The sequence below is a fragment of the Felis catus genome, chromosome D2 (assembly GCF_018350175.1).
Source record: "Felis catus isolate Fca126 chromosome D2, F.catus_Fca126_mat1.0, whole genome shotgun sequence".
Lineage (NCBI taxonomy): Eukaryota > Metazoa > Chordata > Mammalia > Carnivora > Felidae > Felis > Felis catus.
The window spans coordinates 67,385,926-67,405,107 of record NC_058378.1 but is presented as its reverse complement, the minus strand read 5'-3'; the positions used below and the strand labels follow the sequence as shown (position 1 = coordinate 67,405,107).

At 38.8% G+C, this 19,182-nt stretch overlaps 1 protein-coding gene across 8 annotated transcripts in view; it reads right to left on the bottom strand.

Annotated features, from left to right (window-relative positions):
• Nucleotides 1-19,182, bottom strand: part of ADD3 (adducin 3) — a 127,073-nt gene that overhangs the window by 12,917 nt on the left and 94,974 nt on the right. For 6 of the 8 annotated variants that reach the window (XM_006938168.5, XM_011287554.4, XM_011287553.4 and 3 more), the window contains exons 2-5: nucleotides 17,630-17,853; nucleotides 6,035-6,173; nucleotides 1,950-2,101; nucleotides 889-969 (exon numbers count right to left, since the gene is read on the bottom strand). In XM_006938168.5, the coding sequence (XP_006938230.4) occupies nucleotides 889-969; nucleotides 1,950-2,101; nucleotides 6,035-6,173; nucleotides 17,630-17,824 (567 nt within the window). In that variant the 5' untranslated portion in view covers nucleotides 17,825-17,853. Of the gene's footprint in view, nucleotides 1-888; nucleotides 970-1,949; nucleotides 2,102-6,034; nucleotides 6,174-8,769; nucleotides 8,837-12,695; nucleotides 12,750-17,629; nucleotides 17,854-19,182 lie in introns of those variants that run through there. The other 2 variants (XM_045040661.1, XM_019813802.3) reach the window with 2 other exon arrangements.

Genomic DNA, 19,182 nt, shown 5'->3' with positions numbered 1-19,182 from the left:
ACTCAGAACTGTAGAAGAATGGGTGTGGCTTTGTTGCCATAAAACTTTATTTATAAAAACAGGCAGTCTGAAACAAAATTTCGAATTTAGTAAGAAGCAGTTTCCAAAAAACCAAGTAACTTAAACTCTTCACTAAAGGTCTGAACAAGTCCAGTGTTTACTGAATTGGCTGGAAAATTTCCATTTGCTGACACCGTAGCACCCAGAACCAATGGAGTTCCTGTCATCCCAGAGGCCAATGACAGTGCCTATGAGTACAATCATGGAAAAATAAAATGCCACACAGTCAGCCAGCCCCTCTGCTCACACCAACTGAACTTTATTGAAATCTATTTATAAAATACACATAGACTTTGTGTTTTTTAAAAGTTCCAGAGTGTACAGGGTGGAAAAAAAGTCAAAGGATTCCCTCCAAAACATGGATAGCTCACTGATAAGACCAACTTATTTATGAGTCTCTTCAACCACCTTGTTTTTCTTGACCCTGAAAGCTTTTCTTAAAAATCAACATAAGTTGGGGTGCCTGGGTGGCTGGCTCAGTTAAGCGTCCGACTTCAGCTCAAGTCATGATCTCACGGTTCGTAAATTCGAGCCCCACTTTGGGCTCTGTGCTGACAGCTCAGAGCCTGGAGCCTGCTTCGGATTCTGTGTCTCCCTCTCTCTCTGCTCCTCCCCCGCTCAGGCTCTGTCTCTCTTTCAAAAACAAATAAAGGCTAAAAAAATTATTTTTTTAAAAAATCAACATAACTTTCCAAACTCTTTCCTGTTCACTAAGCAAATGTTTTTTCCATCCATACCTTTTCTTGTTCTGTCCCGTACTAAAAGCTGAAAACTGTTAGAAAAGCACAAAGAAGCACAGAAAAAGTAACATAGGAATGAAAATTATACCAAATTGGAGGCTGTGGCTTCAGAAAAAGACAGGCCTCTAGGAATTATTATTATGTGGTCTTGCTCCTTACTTATTCTTACCTGGGAGAAAGAAAAATAAACAAACAAACAAACAAACAAATAGGCAATTACTATGAGATCATTCATATTTTGCAGTTTAAACACGACTAGAAATATATTTGTAGTGACTAACTGTAAGAGATCTGGGAGGGTGGGGAAAGCAACAAAGTAGAAATTAAAGGTATGCAATGGGAAACTTTCCTTGAAAAGTTTTCTTCCCTCAATACTCAAGCACTTGCTAAAAATTTCTGCCATTAGTTTCTCATTTACTTCCCTAAAGCTTTATCCCGGGAGCTCTAAGGTTGCTTAGGGTCAGCTACATTCATGAGAAAATATTAACTGAATGCGGTAATGACTATAATCTTGATTTACAACATGGAAATGAAGGGGAGAGGGGCAAAGGAAAGATAAGTCTTCCTGGGAAGGCAGGAAGGAAGTGGAGATGGAAGGGGAAACACAGGAGAGGCTGCAGGGGGTGGGGGTGGGGGTGGGGAAGAACTCTGGGAAGACAGCACCTAGCACTGGCACCACTTCCACTACAGTCTTTTCATACTTTTTTGCTTCCAAATGTTGTCTGGTTTCCAAGTGTGACAACATGAAAACACAGATGATAATGAACGGAAAAAATACACTTAAGGAGAATAAAGACCAGAGAGGAAACGTCCCAGGCCTCCTCTACTTTGCCTGCCCCAAGTGCTTTTCAGTGACCCTCATGCTCAGACAGAATTAACACAGAGAAAACTGTGCCAGAAGGATTTCTTCTCAGATGGTTTTTGCAACTGGTTTGAACGAAAAGGACAACACAGACGGTAAATGAAAGAGAAAGTGAGGCTAACCACAGCCTCTCCTTTGGAGAGGTTTAAATAAGGATTAGGTTGTAACGCAGCATGCTAGGTTCAGAAAATGAAGACTGATCAGACTTAGGAGTCAAGGGGAGAAGAGTACAGGTGCCTTCTAGTTGGGATTTTTTTCAAAAAGGAATTGAAAGCCAAAGAACTCACGGAGATATAGGTATTTGCCAGGTGTGCCCATCCAAACAAGTCCACGAGTCTATACAGGCTGGCAAGCTTACAGCGAGTAAGTTTCTCTCCCTTCACGTAGGAGGATGTATCTGCCCCAGGGAGGTCATTGATAGGTGTGACCATGCCGAGACCTAAAAGGAGGAGGTGTGGATAGAGACTGCGGTCAAGTCAAGTACTGCTGCACCTGGAAGCAGCCGGAGTCTGGGAGTGTCCCAGCCTTGTAAATTCGGATGTGAAACTTATCAGCCCGCACAATGTTTCATTAGCTTATCTTCCTTTGGAGAAAGGCGCATCAGCAATCTTCTCTGCTGTTTCGTCTAGTACTGTACTTGTGGGGGAGGGACTTGGTAGGGAGTCAGGTTCACACCACTGGAGGAAAATGGTCACGTGATCCCAAAGGTGAAAGTGTTCTTAATCCTGAGGTTACTGCTAACTTTATGATGGAAAGATCCCAACGGAAAGCTACTTTTCTAATAGCCCTTTTGACTTTTGGTCAAACAAAAATTATTTAAAATGGAAAAGAATGCTGGGGCGCCTGGGTGGCGCAGTCGGTTAAGCGTCTGACTTCAGCCAGGTCACGATCTCGCGGTCCGGGAGTTCGAGCCCCGCGTCAGGCTCTGGGCTGATGGCTCAGAGCCTGGAGCCTGTTTCCGATTCTGTGTCTCCCTCTCTCTCTGCCCCTCCCCCGTTCCTGCTCTGTCTCTCTCTGTCCCAAAAATAAATAAACATTGAAAATGGAAAAGAATGCATTCAAACCACACTGTGCCTTCTGCCATGACTAAGCAACAAAACCTAGTTTTGCTTGGGTTTTAATGACCCAATTGCTAACTTCAGATGTGATCAAGTTCCACTTTTTCTTAGTCTTTGTTCTCCTTGACACCATTTACCACGTCTTCCCTAGAATTCTTCTACAGGCCTGTGTGGTATCATCTGGATCTCTTGTTCGCCTTTCACCTGCTGCTTCTTTCTCCTTCGACAAGTTCTCTTCCCTTTCTCCCGTCTGTGGCTCCTTCCTGAAGCTCAACCGTCCCCTACACTCCTCTCTCATGTTCCTTTTCCCCATGAAAACGCTACAGACTCAGACACCCTGGTCTTTACCTGTGAGCAGGCCCCCCTGCCCACCCTTCAGCCTGCTGCTTCTAACTGCTTGACACAGTAACAGACAAGTTAAAAGAGTAGAAAAGTGATTTTATCTCCCTGCTTTTTCCTACCTTCTCACTTCTCCTCAGTCTTCTGATACTGATGGTACTACAATTCCCACAGGATCAACGTGACCTGTCCTGGGCGACCAGACGTAATTCATCACCACTTTCCACCACTCTCTTCTTTATGAGTTCCCTCATTCTCCATCCTTGAGTTCAGGCCTCATCTCACATGTAAGCCTTCTCATTCTTGTCCTCGCCTTTGGCCCCTCTCTTTATAAATCCATTCCACATCAAGTCATCAGATTGAGTTTGTAAAGGAACACGGTTAGCCTCACTACTCCCCTGCTCAAAGTTTTGCAGAAGCCCCAGACCTGAAGGCCTACAAGATATTCATGTAAGTGCATAAACCAGGCCTGGTGCAGCCCGTAGGCCGCTAGAGATAACACAGGCCTGGGATGAAGGGGCAGCTATAACTCCACAATCAGCTGCTACCGTGTGAGAATCTGAGTTCAGGGCTATCAGAAAGTTTCAACTTTAAACTTGGGCCCCAAGTCAATACTGTAATGTGAGATCTTCTACTTGTGAAATGTTGTGAACTAATTCAAAGAAATAGTTTCAACATGTAAGCCATTATGAAGCAACATAATTTCTAACAAAATTTCAGAGTCAGCCATTTAATCGATCTCCCGCTTTCCCTGCCAACTTTAACTTTCACTTTCGACAACATAAATTTTCCAGCCAAACTGGCTGATTTGTACTCCCTGACCTCTGAGCTGTGAGACACAGCTTTCCCGCTGCCATGCCTTTGTACATTGCAGCCAGCAACCTCAGCGGCTCCCCCTTCCTGCTGGGGTATCTAGGACACACACAGGATAGCTCCTCTTATTATTTTGGTCTTCCTGGACTAGTCTTCCTCTTCTAACTTTCGAAATTTTCTCTTTAGACCCTTTTCTTCTTTGCCTATACCCTCTTGTATGATTTAATCTACACACACGGCCCTGATGAATACTTCCCCATGTCCATCTGCCAAGTCACTCTCTTAGGCTCTAGGAGTGTTTTTCCAACTGCTACAAGGTCTTGGCAACTCTGGGCAACCCTGGCATGCCTGAAGTTGAACTTCTTCCATTTCCCAAGCCAAAGAGATCCCCAACTCTGGACATTCCTATTTCTGTCTACTAATAATACCATGAAATTCTCAGTTAATTCTTCACACAGAAACTATACAGGTCTTTCGACATCACCCTTCTGCTTAAATGGCTTTTCAAAATTAGAATAGAATCCAAACTTCCAACCCTGGCTGCAAAGCCCTACATAATTCAGCCTCTCTGCCTGTTTCTGATCTCACTTTGTTCTACTGGTTTCCCCCAAAACCATGTTCCAGACCATAACCTTTAATTTTTGTTCCTTGAAGAGACCACCAAATTCATTGTCCTCTTATTTCCATCTGACACTTGTACTTGTCCCTTCTACTTGGACTGTTTTCTCTCAATCTTGGTGTGGTTTGCTCCTTCTTGTCATTCAGATTTCAGTTTCAATGTCCCCTCCTCAGAGAGATTCTCTCTGATCACCTAATCTAGTCACCTAGCTCCTCCTATCAAATCACCATCTATTAATTATCTGCATAGCACTTATTAACTGACCATTTTCCATCTCCACAAGGACAGGAATCTTGTCTCTGGTTTATCAGTGTATCTCCTATCTCTAACAGGGTGCTTAGTACATAATAGATACTCAATATTATAGAAAAAGCAAAACAAACAAACAAACAAGCTCAACCTTTGAATATTTATGTTTCTTCTAATAGTATGTTTCTTCCAAGATAGAGGAGTGATTTTGTAACTCATAGTTCTCCCCCACTATCTACACCATCTCCTCACATCAAACTGTTACTAAGTCATCTCTACTCTTCCTTAGTTATGCCTTTCTCATATCTCTTCCTTTTTGTACTCACACTACTATTTTAGTTCAAGCACGTATACCTCACATTGGGACCCTTTCAAAGATTCTTTAACCGGTATATATGTGCCGACACACTGGTCCACTTTGAGTTCTACAAACATACCTTAACCCAGCATGTTTTCAGCATCAGGTCTCAATTGTTATGCCATTCCTCTATTTGGAAAGTACTTGCATTTACTGACTCTTACTTATAAATCCATAACCAAACAAAACCAAACCAAAACCAAAGAAAGGCAGAAATGAAGGAAGAGAAGGAAAACAAAAGAAAAGAAAAAAGAGGAAAAGAAAATCCCTTGATGCTGATATGACGTCTCATCCCTTGACTCGGACCCGAAGCAGTCCCTGACATTACCTTCTGGCACTCTGCACCTGTCCTGGTATTGCGGGGAGTTCCGGACATATCTTGCTGATGTATAAAGTGCTTAGTGTTCAGCTCACCAAACTGGTGCTCTTACGAAAGAGTTGTTAAATGTAAAAATATCTTAACCCCTCTTTTACACCAAATTCTAACCACTCCATCTTGTAAAGCCTGGTTAGCTCAGGCCTCTCTTTTTTCAGAGTTTTCTCAGTCCACTTCAACCAATAATCAATCTCAACTCTCAGTTCATAGTATGATGACTTATAAAAGGCCATTAGACAATTTCTTACGAACTGCTTTGTAATGTTTTACAGTTATCTTTCAGTTTTAATTTTGTTTTGCATTCATGGTAGGTCTCCTCAACTAAAATTACGCATTTATGTAGGACAGGGCCCATGTCTTGTAACTATTTTACAATCTCACAAAGTCTAGTAAATGCCCGGTTGATAACAAAAGGTAAGAGAGTTTAACACTATATTACTCTAAGTATTAGATGTTATAAACTTAAGGACTGAACCAGAGTAGAATATGCTGCTAGAGATGTGCCGTGTTCAAAGTAGAGATAAAATTATAATTTTTTAAACTTTTCAAAACTGACGTACTGAGAGGAGGTGAAGTAAAGCCCGAGAAAGAATTGGTCGTGATATAATCTGCGATCTGCTGTAATGCCAGCAATCCAGTTGGGTTGTGGCCTTTCTTCATCTGTTCTTGGATAAGGCATTCCAGATCTTCCCGAAAGGCCTGTAACACACAAAAATGACCACTGAGCTCATAGATCTCACTTGGAGCAGAACAAACCAAACATAACTTTCTCTATGATCAATCTTTTTCCCATCCCTCTTTTGAATACGGTTTCATCTACACAATTTTGAAACAAATATAAAACATAAAATAATAAAACAGTGGAAGAAGGAGGCAAGAAGCTTGCCTTCAGGGGAGGAAAAAAATCGTTAGAAAGTCTTACTCTCAAAGAAAACGAGCTATCATCTACAATAGACAGATATAAAGCAACTCTGTTAACAATATGGAACTAGAGTACCAAGTGCAGACTGATGCAAAAAGAGAGCCATTCCTCGCCCAGTGGCCTCATTACCTAGGTTGGGCTAGAGTCCCTATTTGGATGGGGCAAGACTCTGACTACAGACTGACTCACAGAAATCTTCACTAAGACATACTACGTACATCACGGCTTCCATTTTAAGAATTCCGTGGCAATTCCCTTAACTCTATGAAGACTGAAAGCAAACTGATAAGAGCTGAGAACTGTTTACTCCCCTTCTGCAACACTGTGCTAAAGAAAGGACATTTCCCCCCAACTTTGGGTACTATATGTTCCCGTTCTGGAATTCCGCTATATTTCTTGGGGGCATATGTGTATGTGTCAGAAACAGTGTTCATATCAGTAAAAATTCTGAATGTGAAGAGAAATTTTCTATTCGAATAACCCTTAAGTTGCGAATATGATTCATCATTTGAAACCTCTCTCAATCCTTTACATTACTTGAAATAGCTCATTTTTTATTTCCATAACACCTAACCAATACTTATTTTATTAAATTCATTTGTTTTCTTGCTCAAACCTTTTCCCATTCATTTTAAATACAAAAGCTCTTACAATGTAAGTCCTCTAAACCTTGCTTTTGGTTACATATGAAACAGAATCCCTGCCAGAAATTAAGTTCAATTTTTAACCACTTCACCTAAGAGGGAAAAGGCAGAAAACTGCTCCGGAATCACAACCTCCAAGAGGAGTCCATACAAACACCTTGGAGATCACTGGAGAAATCTTTTTCAGAAGGGTGAATTTCCATTCAGTCACCAACAGTAGCCTTCCTTATAAGGCTGAGAATAAGATCTCCTGGAGTCCCTGCTTAGATGTAGACTTGCATCGTGGATGACCAAATGATTCAGATTTTCAGAAAGGACTTCTTATAAAAAAAAAAAAAAAAAAAAAAAAAAGGCATAGGAGCCCATGATGGAAGGAGAAATGTGGTTTGACGCTATGAGGTAGTAAGTATTAGGGCCAGTCCCGACTCAATGCTTGTGTTGCTTTTAGAGAAACAGTTGAGAGGCATCCATGATCTGAATTGAAAGAGCTGAGCGCGAAAAACTATAATCTTGGGAGTTCAATCATGGGGCACCATGGAACACCCTAAGTGATCTTAGCACAGGAAGAGGGGGAGGGAGGTCACCTTTCCCTGATGCCCCAGAGTGGCCTGTGCAGACATCTGTGTCAACAGTGAACCTGCATCTCCTGTTGGACAGGGTAAGACTCATTTTCAACACCACTACCATGTGGGCAGGAAGGCACAGTGGCCGAGGTGGACTGAAGAGACTTTAGCATGACTCACATGTGCACATGAAGACATACGTACACGCCACATCTTGGATATAGAAGTCACTGGTGAACCCTTTTGCATTGTGTAAGCCACTGAGGTTCTTGGGACAACTTAGAGGAGAACAGAAATTCCAAGAGGAAGATACTGTACTTTCTGCTAATACAGCAGGTGAATGTTTAAGAGACTAATTTAAAAACTAGTAGTGACCATATTTGAATTCTGAGTTCATGGAGCAGTTTATACCAGTTAAACATGGCTTTTCTTTTACAAATTTGAGGGCTGTTAAATGTAAATCGTTAGCACAATTATAAAAATTCTAAACATCTGGGGTGCCTGGGTGGCTCAGTTGGTTTGAGTGCCCAACTTCGGCCCAGGTCATGACCTCAGGGTTGAGTTCAAGTCCCACGTTGGACTTGCCACTGTCAGTGCAGAGCTCACTTCAGATCATCTGTCCCCCTCTCTTCTCTGCCCTTCCCCTGCTTGTGCACTCTCAAAAAATAAACAAACATTAAAAAAATTCTAAACATCTAAATCCATTGACTGTACCTCGCTCATTTAAAAATATGACTTAAACCAGAGACACTATCCTATAAAATATCCTCTACAAAGACACATTACATTGATCAGAAAACTCCATTAATACATTTCTACGACTTAGTGAACATAAAATGGCTGTGAGCTATATATAAGATGGATGGACACTTTCATACAGATGAGTAACATGAGTATTTTACCATATTTAAGGCTGGATGAGAAAGAATCTTTCAGATACACTCATTTATCTTTTATAAACTATAGAAAACTTCTGGACACCTGGCAAAGGGCCAATCTGCTCTTTTGAAACTTTATCTTCCCTTCAAAACCAAATTCTATTTAAACTTTCTTCAGCTGAAAGCAGCTATAACCAATATCCATTCAGTAAAAAAGCCAAAAAACAAACAAAAACCTGATGATACCTACTATGTGTATCACTCATTATTTACATTGCAATAACTTACTGAGAAATGGGAATATTTTATTGAATGCCCCTCCTCATGTGGCTCCAGCAAGAATTTAAGGCAGATTCTAGAGATCAAAATTATTAAAAAAATAAATATAGGTTAGATAAATTAAGCTAAAGAGAAGAAATTAGTATAAGGAGGTTAGTTAGAGCCAGCAATGAGATTAAGATACAAAGTGCATGTTATAAAACTGTAGGCATTTGCTACAGTTGGCATAAGCCAACATGAATTAATTAAGATAATCTGCTCAGTATGATTTATAATGGCTTTAAGATTAAAAACCAACCAGTTGCTCAAGAGAATCACAACTATTTATGAGCTGCTGAGACGTTTCTGCTGAGTGGATGAAAAAGCTAAATAAGAAAGGTTGAAAAATTTGTCCAAGGCAGTAAATGTTAAAGGCAAGAACTCAGGTCAAATGTTATTTTCACTAGTGAAAATGCTTTTACCACTTCCATACATCCCACAATACGGTGGGCACAATCCTAAAGCTTTGGGATGATCCATGGTATCATAAGGGGATGTGTAAGCCCTTCTAAAATCAATTCAGAGAAAAATATGAATTTAGTTTCCACAAAGTGCAGGAAAATAATTTTCAAAGTAAGTGAAATTGCCCTAACGTTTTTATATAGTTGAAAGTGCTTCAGCGGATAAGAAATCTTCTATTACAAAAGATTTAATGTTTTTGGTCATGAACATTTATAACTCATTTTTAATGTTTCAAATATATTGGAGTATTATTCAGATAATTACCTCAGTCGTAAGACAGTATAAAAATTAATGATAAAATTTCAGCTGGTTTTAAAAATTTATCTATAAACATGTTAAGCTTTAAAATACTGTATTCAAAGAATAAAAATTTTATTTATCTTTATGATGACAGTTAACCATATTCTGAAATCCAATGTTAATAAAATAACCCTTTATAGTTATTGATTTGAATCTCACAACAAAGTCCTGAGATAGGCAGTGATTTGCTCAAGGCCGCACAGCTAACAAGTAAATGGAGTAAAGGTTGAAATCTGTAACTCTCAGCTGGGCACAGGATCTTTCTGTAATTTTATGGGAGATGGGTTGTATCACTGGAACCAAATACAACTAATAAGGCAGCAGGCATGTTGTGATAGAAATACAGAGTAAACCTCTTAGGCTAGATTAGGGCATTAGGTTGTACTGAAATAGCAAAAAAATTACATAGCAGCAGATTATGATGGTCCTCAAGTACCAAAATACTTGCCCTCTTACAGCTGGAAATTTTTCCATCAAAGCAGAATGAAAAACTAACTTATACACAGGGCAGCAAGGTCACATGCTTGGCTTCTGAAGTCAGATTAAACCAACAATTCCCTAGAGCGTCCACTGGAGAAGAGTCAGGGTAAAAGACAAACAACACATACACAAACCACAGCATAAACCATGTCTTCCATCTTAGAGACAGAAGAGCAGAGAAGAGGAAGTAGTGGGAGTTGTTGCACCTTGAATGCATGAATCCATGAACATAATAAACCTGACTGCCATCAGGAGGACAGATTCTCTGAGACCTTTAAAACCCAAAATACGGTCTAAGGAATTATAATTATATAATCTTCAAAGTGTTGCCATAAAGTGCTTTAAATCAGCAATACTGTATATAAGTCATGTATACAATTTTCACAAAAATACTTGCCTACTATGGGCTAGGCTCTGCACAACTTGCTTTTATGTTATTTCATTTAATTGTCACAACAACTCCATGAGGTCCATTTTACCAACAAGGAAACTGAAGCTCAAGTTAAGTGAGTTTCCTAGGCCACGCAGCCAATAGGTGGTGGTGAACCCAGATCCAAAGCAAGCACTGTGTGCATTTATATGTACATATCAAAACATTTGTTATAAACAGATTAGAACTGGAAAGGATGAGAAAATAGGCTGACTCCTTATAGGTCAAGCAGTCTAGTTCTCCAGGATCTCTATAACTCATCATGCAACTTTTTGGGTGTACCTACCGTTACTACCTTGTGCTCTGATTTAGCCTATGAGGTTTGCGCATCACTCTATGATCACACCGTACTTTTCTATCCCTGTGCACTCTATTTCATCAAAGGGAAATGCTGGCTTCTGCTGTTCCTCTACCTAATCAGTGCTTACCCTTTATCTAACACTTGTCTTAAATGTGATCTTCCTGAAGTCTTTCCTTTAATCACCCCAATTAGGTGCGATCTCCACTTTCTTCTCTTCCCACCCAACTCTAATTCTTTTAACATTTGCCTTTACTACTCTTAGGATACCTATCATAGGACTGTGGTTTACTTTTCCCACTCTACCACACTATGATATTGGATGGTTGAAGCTGTTGTCTTTCACATTCCTGGAGTCTCCCTGAGTGTCTAGTTCAGTGCTCAATTAATAAAATAGCGAGAGTGTTTTCCTTTCCTAGAATATAAGGAAAGAAAGTAAAGAATCTGATCTTAATCTTAATTGAGTTAATGATAGTAAAATCCATTTCACAGGTTTTTAGCATTAGAATCTGAAGATCTAAAAAAGTCTTGAAAGTTTGTTACTTGAGGGGCGCCTAGGTAACTCAATTGGTTAAGCATCTGACTCTTGATTTCAGCTCAGATCATGATCTCAAAGTTCGTGGGACAGAGCCCTGCATCGGGCTCTGTGCTGACAGCCCCAGAGCCTGCTTGGGATTCTCTCTCTACCTCTCTCTCTGCCCCTCCCCCTTCCTCAAAGTCAGTAAACATTAAAAAAAAAAAAAGTCCATTATTTAAATGAGAAATTCCTCTTGTGTAATTAGGTCTGTCCATCATAGAATGGGAGAAATTCATCTATTTTTTAAAAATAAGAAATGAATCTTCACTGAACGTTATAAAGTTTTGGAAAGTCATTTAATTCTTCAACTCCAACAAAATCCTACTTGAAAACTTGTTTGGTCCCCAGAGTATTATATTTTGGACAGCTCTCTCATTAACACATATCCAAAAGAGTATGATAAAAAAAAAAAAAAACGTAAAAAATCACTAGATGAAAATCAAAATGTTTGAATTAGAAAAAGCATGCCTTGGGGCGCCTGGGTGGCGCAGTCGGTTAAGTGTCCGACTTCAGCCAGGTAACGATCTCGCGGTCCGTGAGTTCGAGCCCCGTCGGGCTCTGGGCTGATGGTTCGGAGCCTGGAGACTGTTTCCGATTCTGTGTCTCCCTCTCTCTCTGCCCCTCCCCCGTTCATGCTCTGTCTCTCTCTGTCCCAAAAATAAATAAACGTTGAAAAAAAAAAAAAAAAAAAGAAAAGAAAAAGCATGCCTTAAAAGCCTTATCTGAATCTCATACCTTTTTATTTTATGCATTGTCTGTCAATACTGACACAGCTATTCTATAAACTCTGAATTCATAAAGTATGGATAAAAATAAACATGATTATAAAAACAAGAAAGAATTGGAGACCTGAGATTCATGTAGGTAAGATTATACTTTAAGTACACACATATTCATGTATACTAAAAACCAAAGGCAGAATTACCTTGAAGTATTAGATCCTAGTTTCTGTATCTAAAATCAGAGCTTTCAGGAGAAAGTGATATTGGATGGAAGGTATTGTAAATCACAGAAAAGAGGGCCAATTTGATAAAAGAAAATAACCTGATTGAATTATTTCAGTTAAGGCTAGGGGAAAAAAAAAACAAAAACAAAAAGAAAAGAAAATTACATATGTTGATTTATAAGTAATGTTTAACTTATGGACATTATGTAATGGAATACTGATAAATACCAGAGATTGATTTTAAATATTCACACCTGGATGTTCTACCTCATAATAATTACTAGAGAGAAAAATTGGAGAAAAAAGAAAAAAAAAAAGATTACAGACTTACTGCTCCCAAGGCACTCTACAATTATGTTATTAGATCTCTCCCAAAGTGGGATTAGGAGCATAACAAACTTACTTAGAATTTCTCCATTAAGAAATGTATTCATTTGGAAATAGATTACCACTGGTCCTGTTGAAAGGAGAAAAAAGAAATAAACCAAATTTTCTTCTGGATGGTCTTTATCCTCTACCTAAGTCTTAATTAATATGAAGCTAAAGGTTAGAATACTCTCTTTTCTTGAAGCTAGTATGTAATAAAAATGCAAACAAAATTAATAAAGAATACCTTTATCTTAAGCTTCTAACGTGACCAGATAAATGACGGTGATTCTGACCAACTAGGTGCGCTGTTAACATTTTAGGCCTTATAGTGATATTCTGAAATATATATGGCTTTGAAGTTTCTCCTATATTTGAAGTAGCTTGTAGCATTACATATTGCCCTGTTATTAAGAAATGTGTGTCACATGCCTGAGCTATCACTACCTATAAGTTCCTTTTGTTCTATCTTTCAGAGTAGCATTGCACATTTCTGTCAACCAGATTAAACAGCTTTCCATAGTGGTGAGGTTTGAGAACATTCATTCTTTTTCTGAAACCCACCAACTGTTTTCCACATCAAGCTGTTAAGTTCAACAGGAGCTTGATGGACAACCTTCAAGAGTTTAATGACTCAAAGCCCACCCAGCTATTCATATATCCGTCCATCGATGTACATAGAATTTTACTAAATATCTACTATGCACAATGTACTGTTAATTTTTCAACTTATATGCATCTTTAATTGATGAAACATCATTTAATTCCAACAGTTTGCCTTAGACACCTCATTCTGAGATAAGGGGGTTAATGATAATCTAGGGTTTCCATAGGCATATATATGAGTGGTGTACTGGTTAAAGAAAACTTGTAGATTCTCCCTGCTGCATTAACAAGATCTCTAGCTAAACCTTGTTTACTCACCAGCACTTGATTTCTAAGACAAACACTTTATTAGGTTTAAATATACATACACATTACAATATACTAAAAAAAAAATATATATATATGTGTATGTGTGTGTGTATATCTCTATATATATCTATATAGATATATAGATATCTATATCTATGTAGATATAGATATATAGATATATATATAGTAGTATACACACACACACACACACACACACACACACACACACACACACTATGAAAGATCATGAAATTCCTAGAAGTAATACTTGGGAGTCAAGATGAAACATTCTTTTTTCTTATTTTCTCAGCTCAAGGCAATAAGGTACTGTGTTTGTCAAACAAATTTACAGACACCAAAATGTCTTGTGATTGGAAACTCTTCCTATGTTGGGTTAAATGAACCTGAACAACAGAATTCGAAGATGAATAAAACAATAGATGGGTGGAATTTTTTCATTGTTATTGAATGCTTTAAGTGGTACAACCTACTGGTTAAGTCTGAGTTTTGGAGTTTACATTCAGAGCCCACAATTTAACTAAACTTGTAAAAACTTTAGCAAGTTATTTAACACCTCTAACTTTCAGTTTATTCATCTGTAAACTAGGGATATTAATACTTTTCTGTTTGAGTTGTTCTGAGGATTAAATAGGATTTGATACATAATAGTGCCCATAACAGGTGCTAATAAGAGGCTTAATAAAAACAAGTATTATACTTTGCTTTTATTAGTTTCCCTATTTTCCTTTCTTCCCAAATAAACTCAGCATTTTAAATAGAAGGCTTACAAACTTGTTTCTTACAAACAAGAAACTAGTCATATCTTTGATTTGATCATTAGTGGTTATGGGTTTTGTCGAAAAGAGTGAACTCCAATATTCACAGGAGACCCACACAGGTTTTAAGAGAATTATATTTGCAGAAACACTGCAAGCTTGGGCCTGAAGGAACAAAGGTAGTTCCAAAAGAAGAGGTCTTTGAACCTCAAAACCTCTACAAGAAGGAAGAAGGCTGAGAAAAGAACACAGGCTAACTTTCAAGGAAAAGGAAAGAAGACTCAGAGGGTGGAACCAAAAGCCCAGAAGGCAGAGCCACTAGTGAGAGTCACCCCTGGAAAGTAGGACTACGTCTTCATTAAGGGAACTTCTAAACATTTGCCCAGATGGATTTCACACCTGCTATGAACCAGTTATTCCTCTGTACCCCTAACTCCCCCCTTTTAGAACAGGAATGTTCAGTAGCAGTTATCTTTGCTTGCCCCACCATTGGCTGTGTGTGTGTGTGTGGGGGGGGGGGGGGCAGATTTAGTTCTTTAGTTCTCAGGTGTACAGAGTGAGAGGACCTGTACTTAAGGAATCACACCTGAGGGGCACCATCTGTAGCTGGACCAGAGTTAGATGATGAGATTCTGGATTCAAGCAAATATTATAATGAGCTGAAGCTTTTGCAGGAGTGTTAGGAGACAGTGAGTGCATTTTGCATGTGGGAGCAAGGTAAATAAATTGTGGCAGACTTCAATGCTTTTCAACTAAATTGTGGTCAGAGAGGGGACAAGTCTCCCTTCAAAAGGTGGATCTTAATTCCTCTCTCCTTCTTTAGCTCCTGTATGAGCTGAACTTAGTGACTCACTTCTAACTATAGATATGGTGGAAGTGATGGGTGTTTAAGGCCTGAGATTAGGTCATAAAATGCACTGCAGACTCCTCTTGGTTCTCTCCCAGATACTTGCTCCGGAGGAGAACATTCAAACAGTCTCAGATAAAGGTCCACATGGCAAGGAACTGTGGTCCTTGGCCAACAGCCATGTGGCTTTTCCATTGGGAAAAGATGGTGACCCATCTCAAGGGCAGAAATCTCCAGGCCAGTCAGGTCTTCAGGTGACAGTAGCCATGGATGATGTCTTGACTGCAACTTTATGAGAGACCTTGAGCCAGAAACACTTAACTAAGCTGCTCCTGAATTCCTCACCCATAGAAACAATGAGGTAATAAAAGCTTGCTGTTTTAAGTTGCTAAATTTTGGGGTAGTTTGTTATTTAGCAATAGATACTAATGCAGGTCGCCAGGGATCATTTCTTTGTTAAAAGGTTTGTTGTATTAAAAGAAATTTGAAAACCACTGCCCCAAAACATGGTAGGAAGACAAAATTTATGTCTTTTCTAAGCCTTTCACAAATGAGATTTTAAATTCACTAGCAAAGATCTAGGGAAAAAAATGGTCAAACCACAATTCTTTTAAATCTTCTTTGTTCCGGGGCGCCTGGGTGGCGCAGTCAGTTAAGCGTCCGACTTCAGCCAGGTCACGATCTCGCGGTCTGTGAGTTCGAGCCCCGCGTCGGGCTCTGGGCTGATGGCTCAGAGCCTGGAGCCTGTTTCCGATTCTGTGTCTCCCTCTCTCTCTGCCCCTCCCCCGTTCATGCTCTGTCTCTCTCTGTCCCAAAAATAAATAAATCTTCTTTGTTCCTCTCTGGGATGAAAATTACCATTCTTGCTATGTGAATACAGAAATGACAATCTATATGTCTTGCTTTTCCCATTATTTCATTAAGTTCCCTAAGGCAGAAATACAATTGGTAATTCCAGCCAATTTACAAATGGAAATTTTTTTAGGTATAAAAAAATTAGATCTACTCAAAGTTATGCTGTCTTTATTTAATGGGGAAATTAAAACGAAAACCCTGGCATAGAAATGCAGCTCAGTACTTTTTACTTTTAAACTTTACAGTTAAAACTGGTCCTCTTTGGAGCACTTCCCAGAGAAATCTCAATATTTAACAACTTTGAACAAAACCTGAACTTCATCTCATTCTCTGTTACTTTATACTATCTGTTACTATAATCATTTGGTTAATAAGTTAGCCCTCAAAAGTGGAGTGAGTTTCTTTAGAAGAGGAAATATATCTATTTTGATCCAAATAATTAATGTGCCCTTCAAGTATTTATAAACACAGAGTTTAGATTTGCATTAAAGAAGGCACTGAACATTTACTCCCTCATGATGAATCCTCTGGTTAATCTCCTTTCCATTGGGAAAAGATTTCTTTATCAGTTTATTTAAAGGATAGGTTTAAAGTTAAGCTATACTTAAGTTCCTCAAAGTTTGCATTGCTTTTATAACTTGTACTTGCTTTTATCTAGGCCACTGGTGTAGCAGAGTTACTCAGAGTAGAATTCCCCTTTGGCTTCGGGCTCAACCTCTGTGATTAAATTCACAAGGGCACAACAAAAATGATTTACCAGGGCCACCTTAGGCAGTTCTATGCCTTTAGTGCTTATCTTAGTACCTAAGTTGGAAGCCTAATTAACCCTAACACGGGCCTCATGTGTCTATGTTTGTTGAACTCTACCTTAAGGGGTCTGTGATCTTCATTATGCATAAAGTTACTAATTCATTTTGCATGTTAAATCAAGGTATTCTCTCTCATTTTCCATCACTGATATGTGACCGTTGCAATTCCACTAAGGGCTTGTAAGAAAACTAACAAATCACTTTAATGTGATTTACAAAGTCTGAATATTACTGTGCAGACAAAATTTTCAGCTTCAGTTTATAATCCACTTTTAGTGTAGTTAGTTTGGTACGTGTGCATCTATGTGCCTGCATTAGGTGTATGTCACATTAGGCTGCCAGATCACACATCACCGCAGAAGCTTGAAGTCTTCCTCTGCTGCTCTGAGTGTCAGGGTGCACAAAGAAAGAAAATATGTTTCTTGGCTCTTGACAATTCAGTCATGCCTTTCTTTTTTACACAGATACTCACTCTGAATTGGGGATCTTAGCTCGGCCCCATCTTTTGTCCTCCTTTAATGAAGCGTTACACTCAGAAATCACACAAAGAAAACTTACACCACCAAGACAACACTAGTTTGTTATTAAAGCTTTGCAAATTAAATCTGTAAATGAGGTGTTCATTTTACCTCTGAAAGCCTGGGGGCAACTAGGAGTCACTCTGCCTTCACCCTTCTATTGTGAGCGTACTTTAAGGTACCTCCTACCTCCCTGTATCAAGGTCTCCAGAGAGAAGAAAAAGTATAGCCTTCTGATTATTTCAACTCACAGGACTTTGCAAGATCTGAGTAACTCGTTTCCTCTGCTCCATCATGTTGAAGTCTTGCCGTAGATCAGGAGACATGTTCCTCTCCCGAATGTATTCTGGGTCATTCTCATTGATGCGGTCAAAATATCTCTCTTTGTGAGGCATGCTGGGGGGAGGAGGAGTAGTGACCACACCTTGGCTGGCATCTGAACTCATGCTTCAAGTCGAAGGACTCCCTTTGTTACCTGCATTAATAAACACAAAGGAGGACATTCATGATAAGTTCATTATTAAATTCAGATTTCATGGAGGTCAAACAGAACTTTTTTTTTTTTGCCCAGAGGCTAACAGTGGCAGCTTTCTTTAAAAAGTAGCTTCTCAAAAAATATTAGAACAATTTCTTATTAAAGTAAAAATATCTTTGATTATAATGCTAAATTGGAAATTGATATTTTCAGAAGTAACGAAAACTTGTGATTCAATTATGTCATCAACTGCTAACTGAATTTTTAGAGGGAGCAACTATCAAAATCTCCAAAGTAAGATATCACATCTAGGATTGCCTGGGTGGCTCAGTGGGTTAAGCGCCTGACTTCCGCTCAGGTCACGATCTCACGGTTCGAGCCCTGTGTTGGGCAGGTTCAGTTCAGAAACTGGGCCCGCTTTGGATTCTGTCTCTCTGCCCCTCTCCAGCTCGTGCTCGTTTTCTCTCTCTCCCTCAAAAATAAATAAAGCTTAAAAAAAAAAATCATATCTACATTTGATCTTAGCCAAAAGGCCGAGAAATGATAGAAAAAAAAAATCACATCTATAATGGCAAAATTGCCACAATTAGTGAGTACTGTCACTAGAGCTTCTCTTTTCTCTTATGCACACATTTTTTTTTTTATTTTAGACCAAACTTTGGCCATACTTAATGACCACTACATTTTATAGTGAATGTAATTTATTAACATGAGAGAAACACAGCTGTAAGTTTTTCAAATGATTCAACTTCCTAGAGGAAATGTAGAATTATTCAGGTTGCCAGACTAAATAACTTCAGCACATAGTGTTACAAATCCAAGTAAGAAACAGCAAAAAGTTATTCAGAAACCGTAAGAATACCTGATTCACTTAATTATCAGGATAATCACACTTTTCTAGATAGATCCAGGAGGGAGAAAGTAAAGGCCACTTTCCTCTTAGGGATCTATATCTCTGATAAAGACCAGAGATACCTGGTCTCATCTTTAAAACACAGTAACAACCAGGGAGATTACTATACTTGTCTCTAATAATAGTCTTCTCTGATAGAATTCATCTCTAAAGTTACCTTGGTGCAACTTAGACCAAGCAAACTAATTATAAGACATTAAAAATTCTTGCACCAGATGACATGACACTATATAAAAAAAACCCTAAAGACTTCACCAAAAAAACTACTAGAACAGATAAAAAGAATTGAGTAAGGTCACAGGATACAAAGTCAATGTACAGAAATCTGTTGCATTTCTATACACTAATAATGAAGCAGCAGAACATTAAGAAAACAACTACCTTCACAATTGTACGAAAAATAATAAGATGTCTCG